Below are 19666 nucleotides of genomic sequence, written 5' to 3'. Positions count from 1 at the left end.
GTGTTTACTCCTGCACCACAAACACTAAATCAGTGAATACTTAATTGGGGAAGTTATTTATCTTATCTGCATCTCCCAATATTTCCTCTATTGACTGCCCAGAAATCTGCTCAGTGTTTCATTCAAGTATTTGGCGTATTGTTTTTAAAACTTTGCAGTACAATTCAGCAGTCGCAGGAGGTGTGTGAACATTTAATGGCTGGCACTGAAACAGTCTGTCGGCATCGGTTATAGTGACGGCGCCACTGAATGAGAGCATTTTATAAAGTAGATGTCGGATTCAGTGACAGGCAAGATACAGATGGAGTAATTCAAACATGGTTGAGTGAGTTCAGTAAAACTATAATTGAACATTTACATGTGTGAATTATACATGTTATCCAGCATATAAAAAGAATGAGTCCCGTTACACAAGGTAAATTGTCTGCTCACTAAAACTCATCAACAAGAGGATATTTCATCTTCAGCATACTCGTGTTTAATTCAGGACACCTTTTCTACAGAGTGTATCTCAAGAAAGTGTAATCACACAGCACAGCAATCCAGGAAGTGTGTCGTCCAAAAATATACATGCAGATGTCAAGAAAATGTAACATCCTCTTTTAGAGTGCCCCTAAAACAGCTCATGATAGTTTGAGGTAAAAAGTAAAATTACAATAAAAGCAATATTTGATTAAATATGAGGTGGTCAAATGTGGATGTGTTGCACGGTTGTGATCATGTACTTTAAAATTAGCAGCACTGCTCTTTATAAATTACTCCATAGCTTAAAAAAATAAATCAGTGTGGGGGCGTAGAAGTATTATACTAATTTCAGGTGAGGCTGGGCTCCATGCTGACTAACCCAGATGTGGTTATATAGCAATCAATTTTCTCAAAGTGTAATCTCTGTGTGTGTGTGTGGCTAAAGCAGGCAATGCAACTGTCAGGACTATCACTCCATCAGTGTATCCTCAGAGACCCTGAGCAGGCAGAGTATTTTTATGACACAAATATGAAGTAATAAAATATAAAATGAACCGCAGAAGGACATGATAGACCCATTCATTAAAAACTGTTCGGAGGTGGTCTTCACGCCTTGTACTTCTCCTTCCCTGTTTCACTAATGACGCAGATATGCTGAAACAGAAAAGGCATCCATGAGTATTGCAGCATGCTGTTGATTTACTCATTAAGTTTCTTCATCTATCTGAAATACTTACATTTAGATCTCTAAAGTACTCGTTGTAGTCTAGCGCGTATCCAACCACAAATTTGTCAGGGACCTCGAATCCTACAACTGAAACAAATGGATAAATAAATCAGTTACTTGTCTTTGTAGTGATACACTAAGAGTACTGAAATAAAGTATGCAAAGCCTCATTTAAAACACACTTTCAGGCAACTATACTGTGTAACATCCAGTACTTTACACCAACGTCGTTAGACGTTAGAAACATTTAATGTCTTGAACTCACAGTCCGGCCGGTAGCCAACACTTCTTGGTGTTCTCTTCACCAACAAACTGAGGACAGAAAACAATAATCATCAATAATAATACTTAAAAGCTGCATGAAACACTGATAAAGGGACACAACAGTCAGAGAGACGTGCAGTGAAAACCTCTACCATCTGTTGTTTATGATACATTCAGAGAAACATGATCACGTGGTTCCACAAGATAGAGTAGATCGTACTCAGGAGGGAGTTTCAAAGGGATCGCGTTACCTTGCTACTTTAACCATTTGGGGATTGTACTGTTTGAGGAGCTGCAGTAGAGTCTTCATGGTCTTCCCTGTGTCGATGATGTCCTTGAAATGGAGCACGAGAGAAGCTCATATCAGCAGTCTTGGATTAGAAAGCGGTCAAAGTTACTAAAGAAGAAAACATCTTTACGTACCTCCACAATCAAGACATTCTGTGGAAAAAGAAAAGGATCATTATTTCAGTGAGGAAAAAGTGAACTGGATACATTTTAGTATGAAATTGAACTCAAAGAGATGTATTTGCATCTCCATCACTGTGGCCCATTTACAGCTGGTATTAAAATGTGATCTGTATCCGGCAGATAAGGAAAAAAGACGTGTTAACACAAGGCGTTAATACGTCTTAATCAGAATGTGATCAGATCTGCCTGACCACATCATTATGTAGTCTGCTGTATATTGACTTTGGTAGGCGTAAACGCACCGTGCAGCATGTTGGCATCCGCACACACCATAAAGTTGATACAAAGAGCGAGCAAGTGAGAAAAGCTGAAAGAGAGACGCTTCTCCTTACTGATCACACGTCTATTCTGTGCTCAACAAAACTGTGTGACAGATGAAAGCAAGTATGGGGCAGGGAATGAATGATCTACGGTAAGACATTACTCATGCGTAGCTTTTGCTCTGGAGGACAGAGATCTGATCTAAATAGGGGTAACAAGAAATGCCAACAATACCAGGTGTAAACACAAAGGCAAGATCAGGTTATTTTTTTTATCGGAGAGCGTATCTGGGCGCGGATCCCATTTTAATACCAGGTGTAAATGATCACAGTGTCAACACATATCGACACGACAAAAACATGCTGCTCTCCAGATTTCTTACCTTGCCCGTCAAAGTAGAAAGGTCATCTCCACCAATCACTTTGATTTCACCTGTCGACTGGTCGTTCTGTGAGGACGAGACGGGACGCACACTTCACATTATATGTTGTACAGTGGTAGAACGTCCATTTAAAACAGCTACATATGCTGAACATTAGATAGTATGTTCGTTGCATATGCGTCAAAATGCAGGAATCAAGTTAACAACAAAATTATGTATATTCAGTGTTTCAACAAAACACATTTTGTGTATCATTAAGTGTGTTTCAAGTGTGTGCATTTTCATTTTGTGCATAAAAAACAGACAGGAAATACTTGAAATTAAAGAATACAAACAAAAACATGAAAGACTCCCAAAAAAGTTGGCTGCGGTGGAAAAGCTGGCGCATCGTTAAAAAGAAAATTCAGCAAATCAAAACAAACATGAAGAATGAATCATGACGGTCATGATGTATGTGAGTCATCGGTCTCCAAGTGGTCAGCGTGCTCGTCAATGAGTCAACAAGAAGTAAAATGCAAAGCTCTTTGGATAAAAGCACTATTTAAAATTCAGCTATGTTTCATTTAAATAAAATCCTAATATTCACATTCTGGTTTTGGATGGAAACAGGAACTGATTTGTATTTTATTTTGCTGATTGTCCGGAAAATCGGTTAAAAGTTGTGTTGCATTTGGATGGAAAACCTGGTTGCTGTCCTGAAAAATGTTTTCTTCCTTATAAAACATTTACAAATCTAATAATCCCACACTGTTTACATCCATTGTTGCTAGCTTGAAGTCTTCATCTTTTCTCCTCATGCTGGCACACTATGCTTCTCAGCACCAACAACTAATGATTAGTGGAAAAATGTCAAACTGTCAACCAGAATGAAAACGGCATTCTGCGCATTCTCAAACATTAGCTGCATTTCCACAGCACATGGTAATTTTAGTCCCAGCAGCAATTTTACAAAGAACAACTGGTTCCTTCAGCTATTTACTGTTAATGTTTACTATGTAGTCTAAAGACCGGTGAAGATTGCCAAACTTGTCCACTGACACATGAAAAACCAGTTGGCTGTTTGGTCATTTCTGCGTGCAACTATACAACAATGACAAACATCGGTCCATTTGTCACATGCTTTGTCCCATATTGATTTGTCGGAGCACAATTAACAAAAAACAAACCTAAGTATCTGTCATTTTGGAAAGTACAACACCTTGAGCAAGGACTGTTTGAGGGGGTAAAATAGTGTCCCTGAAACTTAATATAAACCCTTTTCCCTGCGACAGGAACAAACTGCGTTCCTCTAAAGGTTCCTAGTTCCTGGGGAAAAGTATTACAGTGGACAACCGGCTTTTGTACCTAATACAAACAAAATGGTGGAAAATGGATAGATTACACAGTAGCTCTTGAGGCGGATGAAGTCCACTGTCATTGGGATGGAGCGGTCACTGTTCCTGTTCAGGGCCTTGATGTAGTCGAGCAGATCTGCGAAGAACTTGTAGCCCCCTTTGAGCACACACAGGGCCACGATGTGGTGTCCCCCCATTTCCTTCATGATTTCTCTGGCCAGCCTCTCTGTCCTGGGGTCACGTGAGAGGGGGGGTGGGAGAGACAGAGAGAGGACAGTCAGCTACGTTTGTGCTACAGTCAGCATTAGTTCCCATTTTCTTTCTGTTTGAGTCAGCGGGCATAGCTGCCATTTCTAAAGCACTCCAAAGTATAATAACACCAGAGATCCAGTTAACACAAAGTACTAAAAGATTTTATTCCATTAATTATAAAATCCCAAATCTGCTAATAAAAAAATGTGATCTCTTACTTCTTATCATCAAATCAAATTTGAGTGAGTGTGTGCGACTTTATTTAAAGTTATTATTAGTGAACATCTTCCAACAGGGCTTTTGTCAAAAACAGACTGGTCGACCATCGCCCCTGACAAACCCACCTATCCAGGATGAGTCCATGTGGTATGTAGACCCTCTCCAGGTCAGAGGCATAGTGCTTTGGTATGCAGAAAAGGTCCAGGTCATATCCCTGCTCGTCATCGCTGATCTGAAATAAAACCCAACAGAAAGGGGTTAAAAAAGATCTCAAGGTTGTTACCTAACATGGGGCATGAGGCATTCATCCGATACAGGGCAGTCCGAGGGTAAATGGTGAGGTCAACGGAGGTCTACTTTCCCACCGACTCCCTCATTATATTTTACTGCCTCTGTAAGACACATCATCCGAGCACAATGCTTGATTCAATAACAGACAGTTGTCATCTTAGATTCTTAGAGGAATCTTTCCGTTTTATTAATCATCACAACGTCGGTGAATCCCTCCCTTTGCCGCCACTTAAAGTCTCTCCTAATTAAAAATGTTGACCAACTAGTCTTTCCAGAAATTACATATTATGCCAAGTCTTTAACTGGAAGTTATTTGTTATATTTTTTTAAATCAAATTTCCTGCTCGAGCTCAGGCTGCATGCCACATGAACCCAGACAACATAACTGGTATCATGTGACAGCTGAGAAACTGGTGCCGAGCTCGAGGTGCCGTGGGAATGATGTGAGTGACTATAGCCACACTCAAAGTATTTATAATGGGGCAAAATTTGGTTCCCAAGTCACAACATCTCACTGCTTCACTAACCACAGGATTGCAAAGCGTCACATCATATGTGGTTAAACTCGAACAAAGCATTCCTCCTTGTGACCGCCAAAATGAAAAAAACATGCCCATATGTTTGGGCTACACCCTTTCAAATCCAAATAACAATGACTGTTACCGACCAGATGTCATCATGGTATCACGAGCCAAAGGAGTCTTTTCTACTGTTACACACATGCTTGCTTCATATTATATAAGAAACAAAGCTGGACAGTAAAACGCAACTCAGACAACAACTTGATGAGTCTGAGGTCAATTTAGGGGCAGACAAAGTCCAAGTTTGGCAATGCTGCACTGTGCAGCTAATTTCATTTGAAATGAGGCACACGGGGATGAGCCACTGTAATGCCGTATTAGCAAAAAGTGAATTTAGCTTCAATACAGCGTCAGCAAGTGTGTCTGCCAGACTGATGGCAACCAAACTAAACACAACCAAACACTGGCCTCCAAATGCTGGTAATGTCCTAGAAAGTAGGCCACACTGGTTTATGTTTTATTTAATCATTCCACTATAGACTTCATCATAGGCCGGTCTACTCATCTATAATATGTATGACAAAAAGCACACAGACTGCGCACAGGCAGCATCTAGTGCTGAGACTCAAACAGACTTTTCTTGCTGCAGATTACTGTCCCTGAAATGCTGCTCCAGATTGGGTGGGACACCTTTCACAGGTTCAACTGGACAAACAAGTAGCCTTTTAGATGTTTACAGGTGGAACCAGTTGTTGATGCCATTTCCTCATATTATTATCTTGATTTGCCAAAGGGAACAATTTATTCTCATTTCTCTCCAGAAACAAAAAAACAACCAGATAAGCACTACTTCACAGCTGCTCCTGTTTGAAATGTAACCCTTATTCTTCTCAAACATGAGCTTGTGAGTAGATATGAAGTCATATTTGGACCAGATATATCTTCTACACAGAGGACGCTCAAACACGCCCCCTTGTTTGCAGCTCGTCCGTTTGTCTGATTGTAATTGCGTATTAGCGTGTAATTATCACTAATTAAACTCGTACCCTGCTCTCAGACACGTGATCCCAAACATCATGTTTTAATGAGTCCAATCCAGGAGCGTGTCTTGCGTCACCTACGCCAAAGCGTGGACAGCGCGTGTCTGTGACCGTCTCCATAGCCGCAGGCCACGCTACGTCGGAAACACAATGCATTGACTGTTGTCCACAACGAAACGTGTTACCGAGGTGAGCACACACACAGGAACGTAACTACTAACATCACACAGTGTCTGTGAGGTCAGGTGAGGTCTGTGGCGCAGTGAAGGTCGCAGTCTCGGCGGTGTGCAGCGTGTTTCCAGTGAGCACGTAAAGACCCGCGACCACCTCCTTTCTCTTAATTCACTCCTGGCTGCTGCTGAGGGGGGCACTTACCACAACACAGGGGCTGGATGTCGCCATGTCCGTGTTGGTCCCTGCCGGTCGGTTGTAGTCAGTCTGCCGTGGTCTTCAGAGTAGAGGACACAAAATGTACTCTCAGTTTGATTTCGCGGACTCGTCCCCCTTGTGACAGCACACACACATGGAGGCAGCTAGCTCGACTGCTACAAGAGGCTGCTGTCTTTTTCCGGGCTGCGGCTCTACTGTAGCTCTGCCGAGGTGTACACGGTGACGTAGGAGCGCGGCGGGCAAATCAAATGAGCAGGAACGGATAAGCCCCGCCCCTTTCTGTATGCGTGTGTGCGCGCCTGAAACCGCTGCATGAAGTTCACGGGTAAAGCAGTAAAAGCAAATATTTGCTTTTAGGAAAATACACATCTGATTTTTTCATCTGGCCCCGTCTTGGTACAGGTGTGGATATAAATACACATCAGCAGCCCCCACAGGTCTCATACAGTGAAGTCTGCAGTTAACCACCGTGACCTTGGACTTGTGAACAAAACTACTTCTACCTTTTTAGGGCAGGTTGAGTTACACGTGGTGGGAGAGCATGCTGGTGATACCAAAGGTACATATAGATTTCATCAGCTATGGGTGGGCACGGATGCAGCTATTGTTGTGGACACCCAGTATGCATCCAAGTTATTTTTCTGGGTATTAGTTCAATCACCTCAGGAGACTTCACATCCTACAGTTACTTAGAACAACAAACACACTGTGCATATTTAAATGGCACAATACAGTGAAAACTTTTAAGTCAAACCAATAAATGCATAATAACACCATCAAGCCCAACTGATAATTTGTAAATTAAAAAGATAATTTTCCAAGTCAAGAAAATTGCGGTTTGTTGTAGTTAAAGTCAATTACCATCTAGTTTTGTGTGAAACTGCTCAGCGAACTACATCATGGCCAACAATTCGGCACAGAAAAGGTATTTTAAAAGAAGAAAATCACAATAAATCTGGCCATATTGCCAACTGCAGTTATGTGAAAGGGTAGTTTGTCAGTTTTGTGAGCTGCTAATATACAGGAGCATCTCTACAATGTTCAAGTTACAGGTTTTGGTGAGCGTACAACGAGATGATGTCACTAATGCGACGGTTGGGTGTGTAGTCTTTATAATTATGTATTTTCACTGTCTTATATTTCATCAGTTTTATGACAAACTGTGACTTTATTGACATGAAAAAATATCTTTTAAATGTGAAGTTCATGGCACAATTCAAACAATTCATCAGTCAGCCGATACTGGCCTATCACAAATATTGTAGTACTGGCGTATCAGTTGTGTGATATTTGCTGTTACTGAAACTTTTATTTTTTAGATAACAAAATGCAGAAAAAAGATGCTTGAGGTAAAGGTGAAGTTTACTCTTTAAGTGCAGTTATTAGAGCCCGACTGACACTCAGTTAAACTTTTATTGTCTATAATGACATCAGTGCACTGAAACTGTAAAACTTCACTGGGAATTGAATAATTATAAATTACCCCAAGCATCTTTTTCTGCATTGTTGCATCAAATAAAGGTTTTCATATCGTCCAGATACGGCAACATATACTAGTATACTAGTGTACTATATGTACTAGTACACTAGTATATATGCTAGTATACTAGTGTACTGTATGTACTAGTACACTAGTACATATACTAGTATGTATATATAAGTTTTGTTATATACGTTTCTTTGTCAGGATTGTTTGAAATCACATTTGAGGGATCATTGCAAAAAATGTGTGTTTAAGTACAAATACATTGTGAATAAAAAAAAAAATATTGGTCTATACATCGACAGTGGAATTTCTTTACTCTGTAATATCGGTATTGGCATCAGCCCTGAAAAATCTATTATTGGCCGGGCTCTGCGATCATCTAGATCTTCATGCTGGGACATATTTACAGAGTCTAAAATCAAGCAATCAATGCAGTGACAACTTCCTGTGTCTGTAGCATTTAGCCATGCTAAGGAACATGCCCGGCTACTGACCCGTTCTGCTCTGCCTTTGATCTGCTGTCGGGCCTCTGACAGAGTAGGTTAAGCATGCCAGTCCTACAGTGATCGCCGGCAACCATGGATGTGTTTTAAACTGGTGCACAATGCCAAACTGAATGAATACACAGGACACACTACCTTACCATCCACTATGGTTGTAGTCATTCATGCCGAGTCTGATCACCAGCTTATGTGATTGGCCACCGCAGCTTAATCGGGCTGCATTTCTCCAAAAGTTGAGTTGGTATGTTTTTTCTTCCTGAACCCACTGCAGCCAACAATGCCGCAGCCGAAACAGACCACCCTCATTAAAATGAATGGGAAGATCTGTGTTTTCACTGCACCACCTGAGTTGGTATGAATCCACCCTTAGCTGTTAGAGCAACAGTGTGTCCACTAGCAAAGTTACAGCACAACTTTTGGTGCCCCCAAAACTTGCGATTTGACTGATGTCCCTCTGCACACATTGGATAATTTCCCCTTGGTACAAAACTGTACATATATTTATATATTTATATAAGTTGTATAGTCAGTCTGAGCTGCACGATACTGTGACATAGCATGTGGATTCTGTAATATATTTTTACAGAATCTGCAGTGTACAGCGTTTTTAAGGAAAAATAATGTAACAGTGGTCGATCTGCAAATTTACCAGAGAAAGCAATGTCCCCTATATGTACTCCCAGGCTCTAACACAGAAATGGCTGCGACCAGTGAATGGACCCTGCCGTAATCTGCTTTACTTCAATGCATGTTTATGAAGAACGTCTTCACTATTATCATCATCCTCCTGTTTCTCACAGGTAGTGGAGGCTTCTTAATTCATGATAGCTGCCTCTAGCCTGGTAACGTTAGTTTTAATGTTAGCCTCCTGGCTTTTTAAAAGGCTACATTTTACTAAAGCAACAATAAATAAAATTGTTATTTTACAAGATAAATATATAAACAATTCTGCATTACTATGTCTAAAAACGACTGGACATTTGTTATATATTATGTTGAGTTGTGTACTTATATTATCACACACAGAGAAATCTACAAGTTCGCTAAGGGCAACGGTGCGTTTCATTTGGTTGCCCGTCACTACTTCCAGAATAGTGAAGTCAGCCAGGGAGACTCTAAACTTATTGTGAATAAAACATTAAAACATTACCTCATCTGTGAACATTTGTGCCGGAGTCCTGTCATTTTTTCAGCAGTGGTGGTTGTTTAATGGTGTATTCACCACCAGCAAAGCAAATTTGACCACAGGATCATTTGTTTATTTGCGTTACTCTGCAGTGTTTGTCAAACTAGCCAGACTACTTTACTGTACACCAGCTACAAGCCAAAGCTAGCAAGCAACAGCAAACACCAAGGGTGTGTCTTGGTTTGTGTGTTTATATTCAAGTTAACTCTTGCTGAACTCAGCACTTCATTTCACCCTCTCCTCATGAATTAAAGTACATTTCCCCTCCAGCTCCAGTCAGCAGTCAACATTACAGTACATTAATGCCTGACAATGGAGGTTAGCTCCACGGTCGCTGCTGCAGTCAGGTTGATAAACGGGAGTGAGGATAAATCCACTTCTTTATCCCAAAAGTTATAAAGTCAAGTTATTAGGATGAACATGATTATTGCTTGCCTCCATGTGCCCCCTTAGTGGCTAGACCACAGAAAGCTGTGTAATACTGTTAAAATCTTACCTGTTTAAGCTTAAGTATACTACTATAAATGTGTATAGCTCACAGACGTTTGTGACTTCTGACATGAGCTACATCAACACAAAAGCTGCTTTAAGTGATACACTTTGATTAAAAGTGTTAAATAGCTCTGTATTCCTATAGTAATCACCGTTATGTTTGGTCAGTAACCATGTCTCTCTTCCTCCTGCTCATGCAGTAAAAGAGAATTTTTTTTAAGGTAAAAAAAAAGGCGGTCCTGTCTACTCGTGAACGCGCAGAGCAGGATCCTCCTGTTTGCTGTTATGTCTGGCGATTACCACTCCAGCTTTAAGATTTTACTCTGATCACTATCAACATCTTTATTATCAACATATACTACATTAAGGCCTTTAAGTGCATATGATTTGTACACTGAAATAATTTTAATCCAAACGCATCCATAAAAAGTACTTTAATTGCAGGAGGAACGCTCCAGATGTGAGCATGTTGAGCCTTACTGTTGATGGAGCTACCGGTCTGACCTCACGACACTGCAGCTACAGCTGTGCGACATTCCTCACTCTTCTGACCTCACCAGAAATCTTCACCTTGAACACCCTGTAACCCACCATGAATACTTCTTTGTGTTTTGAGGACCATGTGGACACATGAAAGACTCAATTCACCCATTAAATGTGTAAAATAAAATCTTCTATTTCCAATCATTAATGGATACATTTGTAGAGATACAAGTAACAGTACATCAAACAAAGTCAAGCCAACTCTTCTAAAGAGCTCTACTTTTGCCCTTTAGCCACTAAATAAAAAAACACCACCTTCAACAGTGGAAAAATCCAAGTGCATGCTGGCAAAACTTGTAATCGTGACTGTTTGAAATCCAGATATTCAAAATTACTCATGATGATAATACAGTAGCAAAATATTACATATCAAGAAAGAAAGGCTAACATCAAAAGAGTATTAAGACATGATTACAGAAACAAAGTAATCAAACTGCACAACTTGATAGAGAGACGAGTAACAAACAGACCCCTCTTAAAAGTGAGTCCTTTAGAAGCTAAGGAAGAGCAAGAATGTGTCGATTTCAGCAAGTGTGGGTTATGTGACCTGTGGGGGAAATGGGCAGTGAGTGACAAAACATCTGTCCATCAGCTCTTAATAACAGCAACAATACATGTATTTGAAACTGAGCCCATAGCTGACTCTTGGGAAAGACTGGCCATGGCTTTTCATGATCCTGCAGCAGTCCAGTGCTCTGCAGAGTACCACCAGTCTGTGAAAAGCTCATCCAGCCAACATAAAACAGGGTCTCATGAAGACGTCGTCTTCATCAGGACATCATGTCCATTTACTGGAAGAAGCCGTGTGAAGGGCTTGTGGGAGCTTGTAGACCACGGCATTGTGAGTAGGCTAAGATTTAGTATAAAAAATATCGCTCCCTCGTCTTTGAGTTCTTCTATTTTCACCCCACGTCACATCCAGCAGGCCAAACTGAAATGACAGGACATTTTTAAACTTTTCTTTTTGGAATGGCTCTGGTGCTGCAACCTCATGTCTGACATTAAAATGTGGACATTTTGTAGTTTTAACAATATTTATGTGCAACAACCACAGCCACAAATAAACGTACCTAGTTGCCATTCACTTGCGTTGACGGTGTTCCACCGTGATCGATTGCTGCCCTCTCCCTACTGCGATTCTCTCGTTCTTCATCTTCCTCGTCTCTCTCCTCGTTACCACTGTGGTTCTTACAGTATAGTCTAAAAAAGAAAAAAAAACAACACACACACATACAGGAGAGTTTGTAAATAAAGAAATACAGTAATTGAGGTTTAAAGACTAAGGTCAGAGTTACCCTATGGAGTTTTTTATGCATTGTTTTTATGAGTCGGTCCCCCCTTTTTTCGCTACTCTACTGATCAACAGCCGGCGGAGGGAACAAACAACCAAGAAATGTGGATGTAGTAAGTCTGGAAATACGAGACTGCAAATTAGCTCACATGGATGTAAAACCATGCACGACCAACCCAACCATGCCTTTTGAAGAAGGAAATGTGACATGTCAGGCCTCAAGGATACACTCAATCCATTTAGTTGAGCAACACTAGCTCCATTCACACTGCCTTTTTTAGTGCGGGAATCAAGCGCCAATACTCCGCCTCGCTCTCTGTGTCAAAGTTACAGATGCGGAGAGGGGGACAGTTTTGCTGTGGCTCCGATCCGCCTCCAGAGGTAGTATCAGAGCCCCAGCAGAGGCGAGCCGGCGTCTGTGTGAATGTAAAAGACGGAGGTGTGGGACAGGGGTGTGTCGGTCTGATGGTGTTCACAGTCTGACAGTTAAACGGATACTTCACTCATCAAATAAAAGAGAAATGTCCCACACTTCAACCCACAAAGCAACGTTACAGGACCAAACAATAGTAATGTGGTAACTGGCAGTGTCTTTGGCAACTTATGAGGAAAAACATCCCGCATCCATATGTGGAAAAGTTTCCACTCTACATCACATTTCTGCGTGAAAAACAGCATCTTTACCCGGCAGCAGAGCCAGGCCGCTCCTGCAGTTGAATGGTGGTGATTATGTGACGTGATTCAGAGCAAAACACTTTAACTCACCATGTCTGTGTCTCCTTCCGCTATTGTGTTGCTGTATTTTACGGTCTCTGGCAACTTGTATTGAAAAAAAATCCGCCCTCCCGACCGAGACTTCAGTGAACTTTCCCCCAGAAAACAGCATCCCCCCCGCGAGTGAGATAGTCAAACGCTTTACTGATGGCGATTGTGTAATTATGTAATTTAGAGCAAAAAAACTTTGCCATTTTCCAGGATGCATGGTGGGTCAAGATCTCCATCACAACACATTATAACAGCATCCATATCATTATAAACAGTCGGCGGATACATGTTTAGATCAACAAGTGGAAACACGTTAAAATGTCATGTCATGTCACGGATGTCAACGTCATGATGTGTACCGTCAAGCCTCTTTTGGTTCAGTGTGAACAAAAAAAAAAAACCTTCTTTGCAGCGATAATGTGAAGTCTCTGTGTGAAAAAGGGCTACTGAAGTTAATCCGAACCGTTATTAAAAGAAAACTTGTCACTCTCATGCTTATTTGTTTTTGGGTGGGATGTGGTTTGGGTTTGTCAGTTGCTGTGAAGCAAACCTCACATCTATGATCAATACATACCAGCATGTGACATAACAAAATATAACTAACTACAAATCATTCAGACAAAATGTCAGTCTTTGAAAGGGGATCATAAGAGCTGTGATCCTGCCTGAGATGACCATGTCTACAATTTTCTCAGAATCAGGAAATGTTTTACAAATAATAGTGTTCAAAAGGATATTTGTGACTTTCTGGATGTTTATGTCAAACTTAACATTAACAAGCAAAGGCATTTTATTTCTAAAGGAAAAGCATTATCTGTAGAAGTTGGGCTCACTTGTAGATGCCACGAGCCATGTTTTCAATGTACTTGGCTTTGTCCTGAAGGCCGCAGTGGTAGTGGTAGGTCTTCACACATGCCTTGATTTCACACCCAATGGTGGCACCCAGCTGAGTGCAGAGCGTACATTTCTGGAAAACATCAAAGACGAAAATATTTAGGTAAAAAATTATGAATAGTTTCTCCTACAAGGTTTTGAAAACTCCTGTTTGACGAATCTTCCTACCATTCTTTTCCCCCTTTTAATTTCCTGGATAACTGTTTTCACATCAAAGTTCCCAAACTCAGCCCGTGATGTAGTGGTCAGCTGCACCGTCCCCGATGAAAAAAGCTGGAAGGGATCATAAATTACACACAGATGCAAGTGGTATTACTTTAAATGCACATTTATAACAAAGTGTTCATAAAAAGAATTTCCCACACATACACACACACAACAATCTTACCATGCACTTGTAGTGTGCAGCCACTTTTTTGGAGTTATCGGTGTGAAGCATGCCCCTCGTTTCATTCTCTTCGTCACCAGCGTGACAAAAGCCACAGCGCTGGCCGCCGTCTCCCGGGCTGGCCCGCAGAGGTGACCTGTCCCGCTAGATCACATATAAAAACAAGAGGTCATGTCAAAAAGTCAAAAACAATAGGCCACGCAGAGCCAACAGACCACTCAAGTAAATTTCAGCAATTTCGTTTGTGAACAGATGCTGTTGCCTTACATGGGAGGAGCTCTCCTCGTCTGCAGCCTGTGAGGTGGAGGAGCGGGAGTCTTCCGATTGGCCACGAGAGCCGGCCTTGGCTCTACCCTTCTCAAACCTTCCTCTGCCTCTACTTTGTGGAGGCGACGAGTCTGAATCCTCCACACCTCCTTCTTCATCTGTGGTATAAGCATTTACATTACAACAGATTTTAAACTGACACAGACAATCATCATCTTGAGAATAATAGCATGTAGCCTCGTGGTACAACAGATGTTAAAGCATGCTTTACCTTGAATGCCATCCTGAGAAGCATCCCGGTGTTTGCGACAGTAAAGGCTGTGTTCAGGACCAAAACAAATGCATTTCAATTTATGTAAACATTAATGAAAAATGTCTTATTTGTTGCAGAAGATTCCAAATGTAAAGGGACTTACAGGTAAATCCCTTGTGAGGGATTCTCTTTGGTCTGGGCTTTGTCCTTCACAGCACAGTAATAGTGATACGTCCTCCGGCACGTCTTCACATCACAGCCGATAGTGGCGCCCGGTCGGTGACATGAAGAACACATCTAAGAGCGGAAAGAAACACAACTACATCTTTATAAAAAATGTTTTTAAAAAAGCACATGCAGCTCCACTTCATTCAAGATAGTTTGCAACTTGTATTGTGATTTGTCGATTACTAATGTAAAATGTGATATCACAATGTGGCTCTGAATAATTATTTCTCTCATGAGGCCCTGACAGGCACAACTGTCTGAAAGGCCATATGCAAATAGATATAATATGATCATCCCTGTGGGGAAATTAGATTGTTGCAGGAGAAAAAGAAATTAAATTCAAGAGGAAAGATGTTACAGAGAAAAGCTTGATAATAATAATAATAATAATAATAGACTGTAAAATAAAATTCAAACATCTTTAAAATTTATGCAAAAATACATTACCGATATGAATGAATTGTTAGCATCTTAAAAACACTTTTCAGTATATATTTCACAATAAAAACCCAAATAGATATAGGTACTACAGGGATAGTTATGTGTATAAACAAACATTGTACCTGTAAATATATGGATAATCTCTTTACTGAACAGTATTTAAGTATGATATACAGTAATGGAGTGAAATTAATTTGAGTGCAAATTAAATTAGAAAGGATGCCAATAAGATTAAACTGCATTTCAGTGCAACATTCCTTGAAGAGCAGCTCAGTCTTACAGTGAGCACTACTGCTCACACACATACTGTGTACAGTGCATTCAGAAAGTATTTCTGACCCCTTCACTTTATTTTATCTTTTTTACATTTTGTTATGTTGCAGCCTTATGCTGAAATTGTTTAAATTATTTTTTTCCTCATCATTCTACACTCAATACGCCATAATGACAAAACGGAAAACAAAATTTCTAGAAATTTTAGCAAATTCATTAAAAAGGAAAACGGACATTCAACATTCAACTCACATTGACATAAGTATTCAGACCCTTTAACTCATTCTCTTTTAGTTGAAGCACCTTTGGCAGCGATTACAGCATCGAGTCTTCTTGGGTATGATGCGACAAGCTTTGCACACGTGGATTTGAGGATTTTCTGCCATTCTTCTCTGCAGATCCTCTCAAGCTCTGTCAGGTTGGATGGGGACAGTCGGTGAACAGCCATTTTCAGGTCTCTCCAGGGATGTTTGATTGGATTCAAGTCAGGGCTCTGGCTGGGCAACTCAACGACATTCACAGAGTTGTCCCGGAGCCACTGCTGCATTGTCTTGGCTGTGTGCTTAGGGTCATTGTCCTGTTGGAAGGTGAACCTTTGGCCCAGTCTGAGGTCCTGAGCGCTCTGGACCAGGTTTCCATTAAGAATATCTCTGCTTTGCTCCGATCAGCTTTCCCTCAACCCTTACTTATCATCCAGTCCCTGCTGCTGAAAAACACCCCCAAAGCATGATGCTGCCACCACCATGCTTCACTTCAGCAGTTTTCAGATTAGGGAAATGAGCCACAACCTGTTCAGTCCAAATGTCAAAAAAATCTCACAGGCTGGATGAGCTGAAACGCTTTCGTTTTTTGGCCCAAATTAAAGATAAGATTTGTTCTCTGAGAGTGCCGGAGTTTTGTTCATTATTAATATCTCATAGGAACACATCTTCAATGCTGGCCATGTAACACCCCGTCTCCACTGAGAATGAAAAGTGGGTACCTACCAATTTATTTCCCCTCTTGATCTCCTTTTTCACATCCTCAATGGAAAATCCTCCGATGTTTTCACTGTCTGAGTGAGATGTGACCAGGGCAGAGGAGAAGAGCTGCAGAGGACATTTAGAAAAAGTATAAATTGGTTTGTGCAGTCTGATGATGATGATGGTATGTACAATATCTGCATTTTAATTCCCCTTGACTACTGCTGATGCACCATATTCCACAGTAACACGAGGCCTTCATGTGTTGTCCTAGCTTCAGAGCTGATTTCACAGTGATATATTTACAATTTATGGATAAATCACTTGTTTGTGTTAAACATATTTACTATATCTCTATTTATTTATTTTTTTTCTCTTTTTGCTTTATAAAATGCAATATTTAGTATGCTTCCCTCTCTTGCTTCCACAAATTTCACAATCCTTCAGGCTCAACTGTATTCTGCACATTTTCATAAGGGTTGCAAGTAAGCATGACTCTGTCTTGAGTCTGTCTTGGGTTGAGAACAATGTGCTCTCCTCACCATGCACTTGTGGTGGGCTGCCACCTTCTGGCTGTCGGACATTAGCAGCTGCCCACACTCCTTGTCACGGTTGGTTCTGCAGAAGGCACATTTAGGCAGCCGCGCTGCCGCTCCTTTCCTCTGTCCTGACATGACCCAAGGCTTTTCTGTTTGCCTCTAATGAAAAAGCAAAACAAAAACACCACAAATATGTTCAGATCAGAATAACAAGATAGCCTTGTATTGCATAGGCTGGTACATAATTTTAAATGGATATAAATTAAGCAGCTATATAAAAAAAATAATTGTTAACTCAATTATCAGGTAACAATACATTACCATGTCACCAACAATATCATTAAAACAGTTTTCATACACATCCATGCATTCATTATATATCCATCCTATAATCACAGCTCTTATCTGATTCAATCTGGCTGCCACAATACTTTTAAATGCAAACAGTATATAGGTGATGCCCGGAGTCCTTGGCAATATAGATAACATGAATGGTGAAAATGACAGCCCAACATATTAGCAGTAACGTAATATGAAAACAAAGTTTTGTTATTAATGTCTTCATAACTTGGCATAAACATTTAAATCCAGTGAGTCAGTGCTGTCCAACATCCCTTACAGATTCAGTTGTTTAAGAGTAAAACTGTGTTCTGGAAAAAAAGTTCTTTCACTGACTAAATGTGAGCATTGTGAAATAATGAATAAAACCTTTTGGAAAGGAGCCATTAGGAACTCTTTCCCAGAAACAGCTGGAAACAAAACTTTGACTCAACTACTGCTGCAAGTAACTCCAGACCAGAGCAGCGAAAGTAACAAAAGTGTCCTTAAAAACTCCTGGCTCTGATGGATCACACATGGCCCCCACACCGTTTGTTGCAAGATTGCAGTTTAACACTTAACAATAAGTTCCCCATGGCCAGAATACTAAAAAAAAAAAAGTGTATGCTAAAATTGCTCACCAATGGCAGTATTTTGTGAGATATTGCTCATGTCTGAGGGGGGTAATCAATAATGATGTTTTTGTTTCATCATGGAACAATTGCAGGCAACATCGGTACAACACAGGCTGGCAATTGACAACATTCACCAGTCATTCCAGATCTAAATCAGATTAAACAGGAACAGGAAGGGGAATCAGCGGCAGGACTGTGAACCCGGAGGATCAGATGTGATTCAGCCCATTTAACCTGCATAGGGGCTACTTTAAATCAGACAACCCCCTTATGAGTAGTTTCAGTGAAAATGATGCAACATGTTTCCTATTTTGCATAAACGGTCTGCTTCAGAATTGTGCCACATCTCGTCTGCCACATCTTGAAAACATCCTGATCTGTAAAAACAACATTATTCAGTAGAAATCTGCTATTTTAGACTGCCTGTTGTGATCAGCAGTGAAGACACACACACTCCCAGGAGCTGCCTGGGATGATTTAAATGTTGAATATTGTTACTGTATCTTTTTCAGCTGCATTTTAATTAAAAAGTTTTAATGTATATTAATCAAAAAAACATATTTTAAATCATGCAACACTGTATTGTTTAGAGGAGAAGATCATACCCCCAAATGTGTGCTGTCATTTGCAGAGATAGTATTTGATGCTGTCCATACTGCACTGGAGGCGACACAGATACATTAAATACAAGGATTAAAAAGATCTATTCAATCCTAAATAGTCCACAAACGAAAGTGGGTGTTTTTAAAAAAACATCACAATAGCAGTGTGCTGCGACGCCTTGATAGAGCCATTACAGCCATGATAGCAGGGCCAGGATTTCACTGCGGCGGCTACAGCAGCGGAGCCAGCGTGAAAACACACAATACTGCCCGTGTAAATAACACCAAATATCCTTTATTTCACCCTCTGCTCTTCGCTCACAGTCTCCCACAACACAATCCTCTACTACATGGCGAGGTTGTGGCTCATTTGTGCCGAGAACAAGAGGAACACAAAAAGTGCTTCAAATTTCTCCTCCAAAGTTTTGAATTAAAGGGGGTGTGTGTCTCTTTCTCCACTAAACTAGCTATAACTGAAAACAATTTCCACTATGAACATCTCAACGCCCCGAAACCTCTCACAAGGCCTTTTCATGAGGGAAAATAAAGGTCGACGGTAGGAAAATGTGACTCTTCGACATTGTGTTTCTACTGAAACCCGAAAAACTGCGAATATTTCCCTTTAAATGTGGGAAATTATCATGACAGGCGCGGGTCTTCGCAAACCGTTTCGAAGTAAAGAGCGCCATACGTGATGTATCCCTGTGAAAAGAGAGCAGCTCAGCTTGTACGCCAGCAATACGGCCCCAAACGACAATAGGCCATAAAACAGCACGGCTAACATCCAGCCGCTGGTACACAGCTCACATCTTACCTGCTGATATTATCTCACGGCGCCCAGACGGTCGAAGGGATGGAAAAGTGTTCCGAGTAGTGGCTGTGTTTCTTTCCGTCCTTCAGAACTGATCGTGAGGTTTTCACACACTAGCATCAAGCTAGCTACCGTGTGCTAGATAGCATGACTTCCTGGTGTGGCTTTCAGA

The 19666-nt window shown here is 40.8% G+C and overlaps 2 protein-coding genes across 2 annotated transcripts; both read right to left on the bottom strand.

Moving 5' to 3' along the window:
* Positions 1-321: 321 nt before the first annotated feature.
* hprt1 (hypoxanthine phosphoribosyltransferase 1) lies at positions 322-6828 on the bottom strand. The gene is made up of 9 exons (XM_084352540.1): positions 6603-6828; positions 4501-4607; positions 3952-4135; positions 2571-2636; positions 1880-1897; positions 1708-1790; positions 1458-1504; positions 1203-1279; positions 322-1119 (listed from the first exon to the last, which is right to left on the bottom strand). Exons 1-9 carry the CDS (start codon positions 6627-6629, stop codon positions 1072-1074), a joined length of 657 nt encoding a protein of 218 aa, XP_084208666.1. The 5' UTR covers positions 6630-6828; the 3' UTR covers positions 322-1071.
* Positions 6829-10935: 4107 nt separating this feature from the next.
* On the bottom strand, positions 10936-19642 carry phf6 (PHD finger protein 6). Its single transcript, XM_084352533.1, has 11 exons — positions 19498-19642; positions 17132-17287; positions 16614-16715; positions 14849-14982; positions 14704-14750; positions 14433-14590; positions 14166-14309; positions 13946-14050; positions 13717-13850; positions 11898-12027; positions 10936-11758 (listed from the first exon to the last, which is right to left on the bottom strand). Exons 2-10 carry the CDS (start codon positions 17261-17263, stop codon positions 11898-11900), a joined length of 1086 nt encoding a protein of 361 aa, XP_084208659.1. The 5' UTR covers positions 17264-17287; positions 19498-19642; the 3' UTR covers positions 10936-11758.
* Between the last annotated feature and the right edge of the window lie 24 nt (positions 19643-19666).

This window comes from Pagrus pagrus (assembly GCF_965226575.1).
Source record: "Pagrus pagrus genome assembly, chromosome: 5".
Lineage (NCBI taxonomy): Eukaryota > Metazoa > Chordata > Actinopteri > Spariformes > Sparidae > Pagrus > Pagrus pagrus.
The sequence above is the reverse complement of the archived record's forward strand: the minus strand, read 5'-3'. Positions and strand labels throughout refer to the sequence as shown.

Coding starts and splice junctions, on each gene's coding strand:
- hprt1 (XM_084352540.1), bottom strand. CDS start 6,629: ATGGCGACATCCAGCCCCTGTGTTGTG. Junction 4,608..6,602: donor CATCCAGCCCCTGTGTTGTG/GTAAGTGCCCCC, acceptor GTTTTATTTCAG/ATCAGCGATGACGAGCAGGG. Junction 1,280..1,457: donor TGTTGGCTACCGGCCGGACT/GTGAGTTCAAGA, acceptor CATTTGTTTCAG/TTGTAGGATTCGAGGTCCCT.
- phf6 (XM_084352533.1), bottom strand. CDS start 17,263: ATGTCAGGACAGAGGAAAGGAGCGGCAGCGCGGCTGCCTAAATGTGCC. Junction 14,051..14,165: donor CTGCACACTACAAGTGCATG/GTAAGATTGTTG, acceptor GATCCCTTCCAG/CTTTTTTCATCGGGGACGGT. Junction 13,851..13,945: donor TTAAAAGGGGGAAAAGAATG/GTAGGAAGATTC, acceptor GATGTTTTCCAG/AAATGTACGCTCTGCACTCA.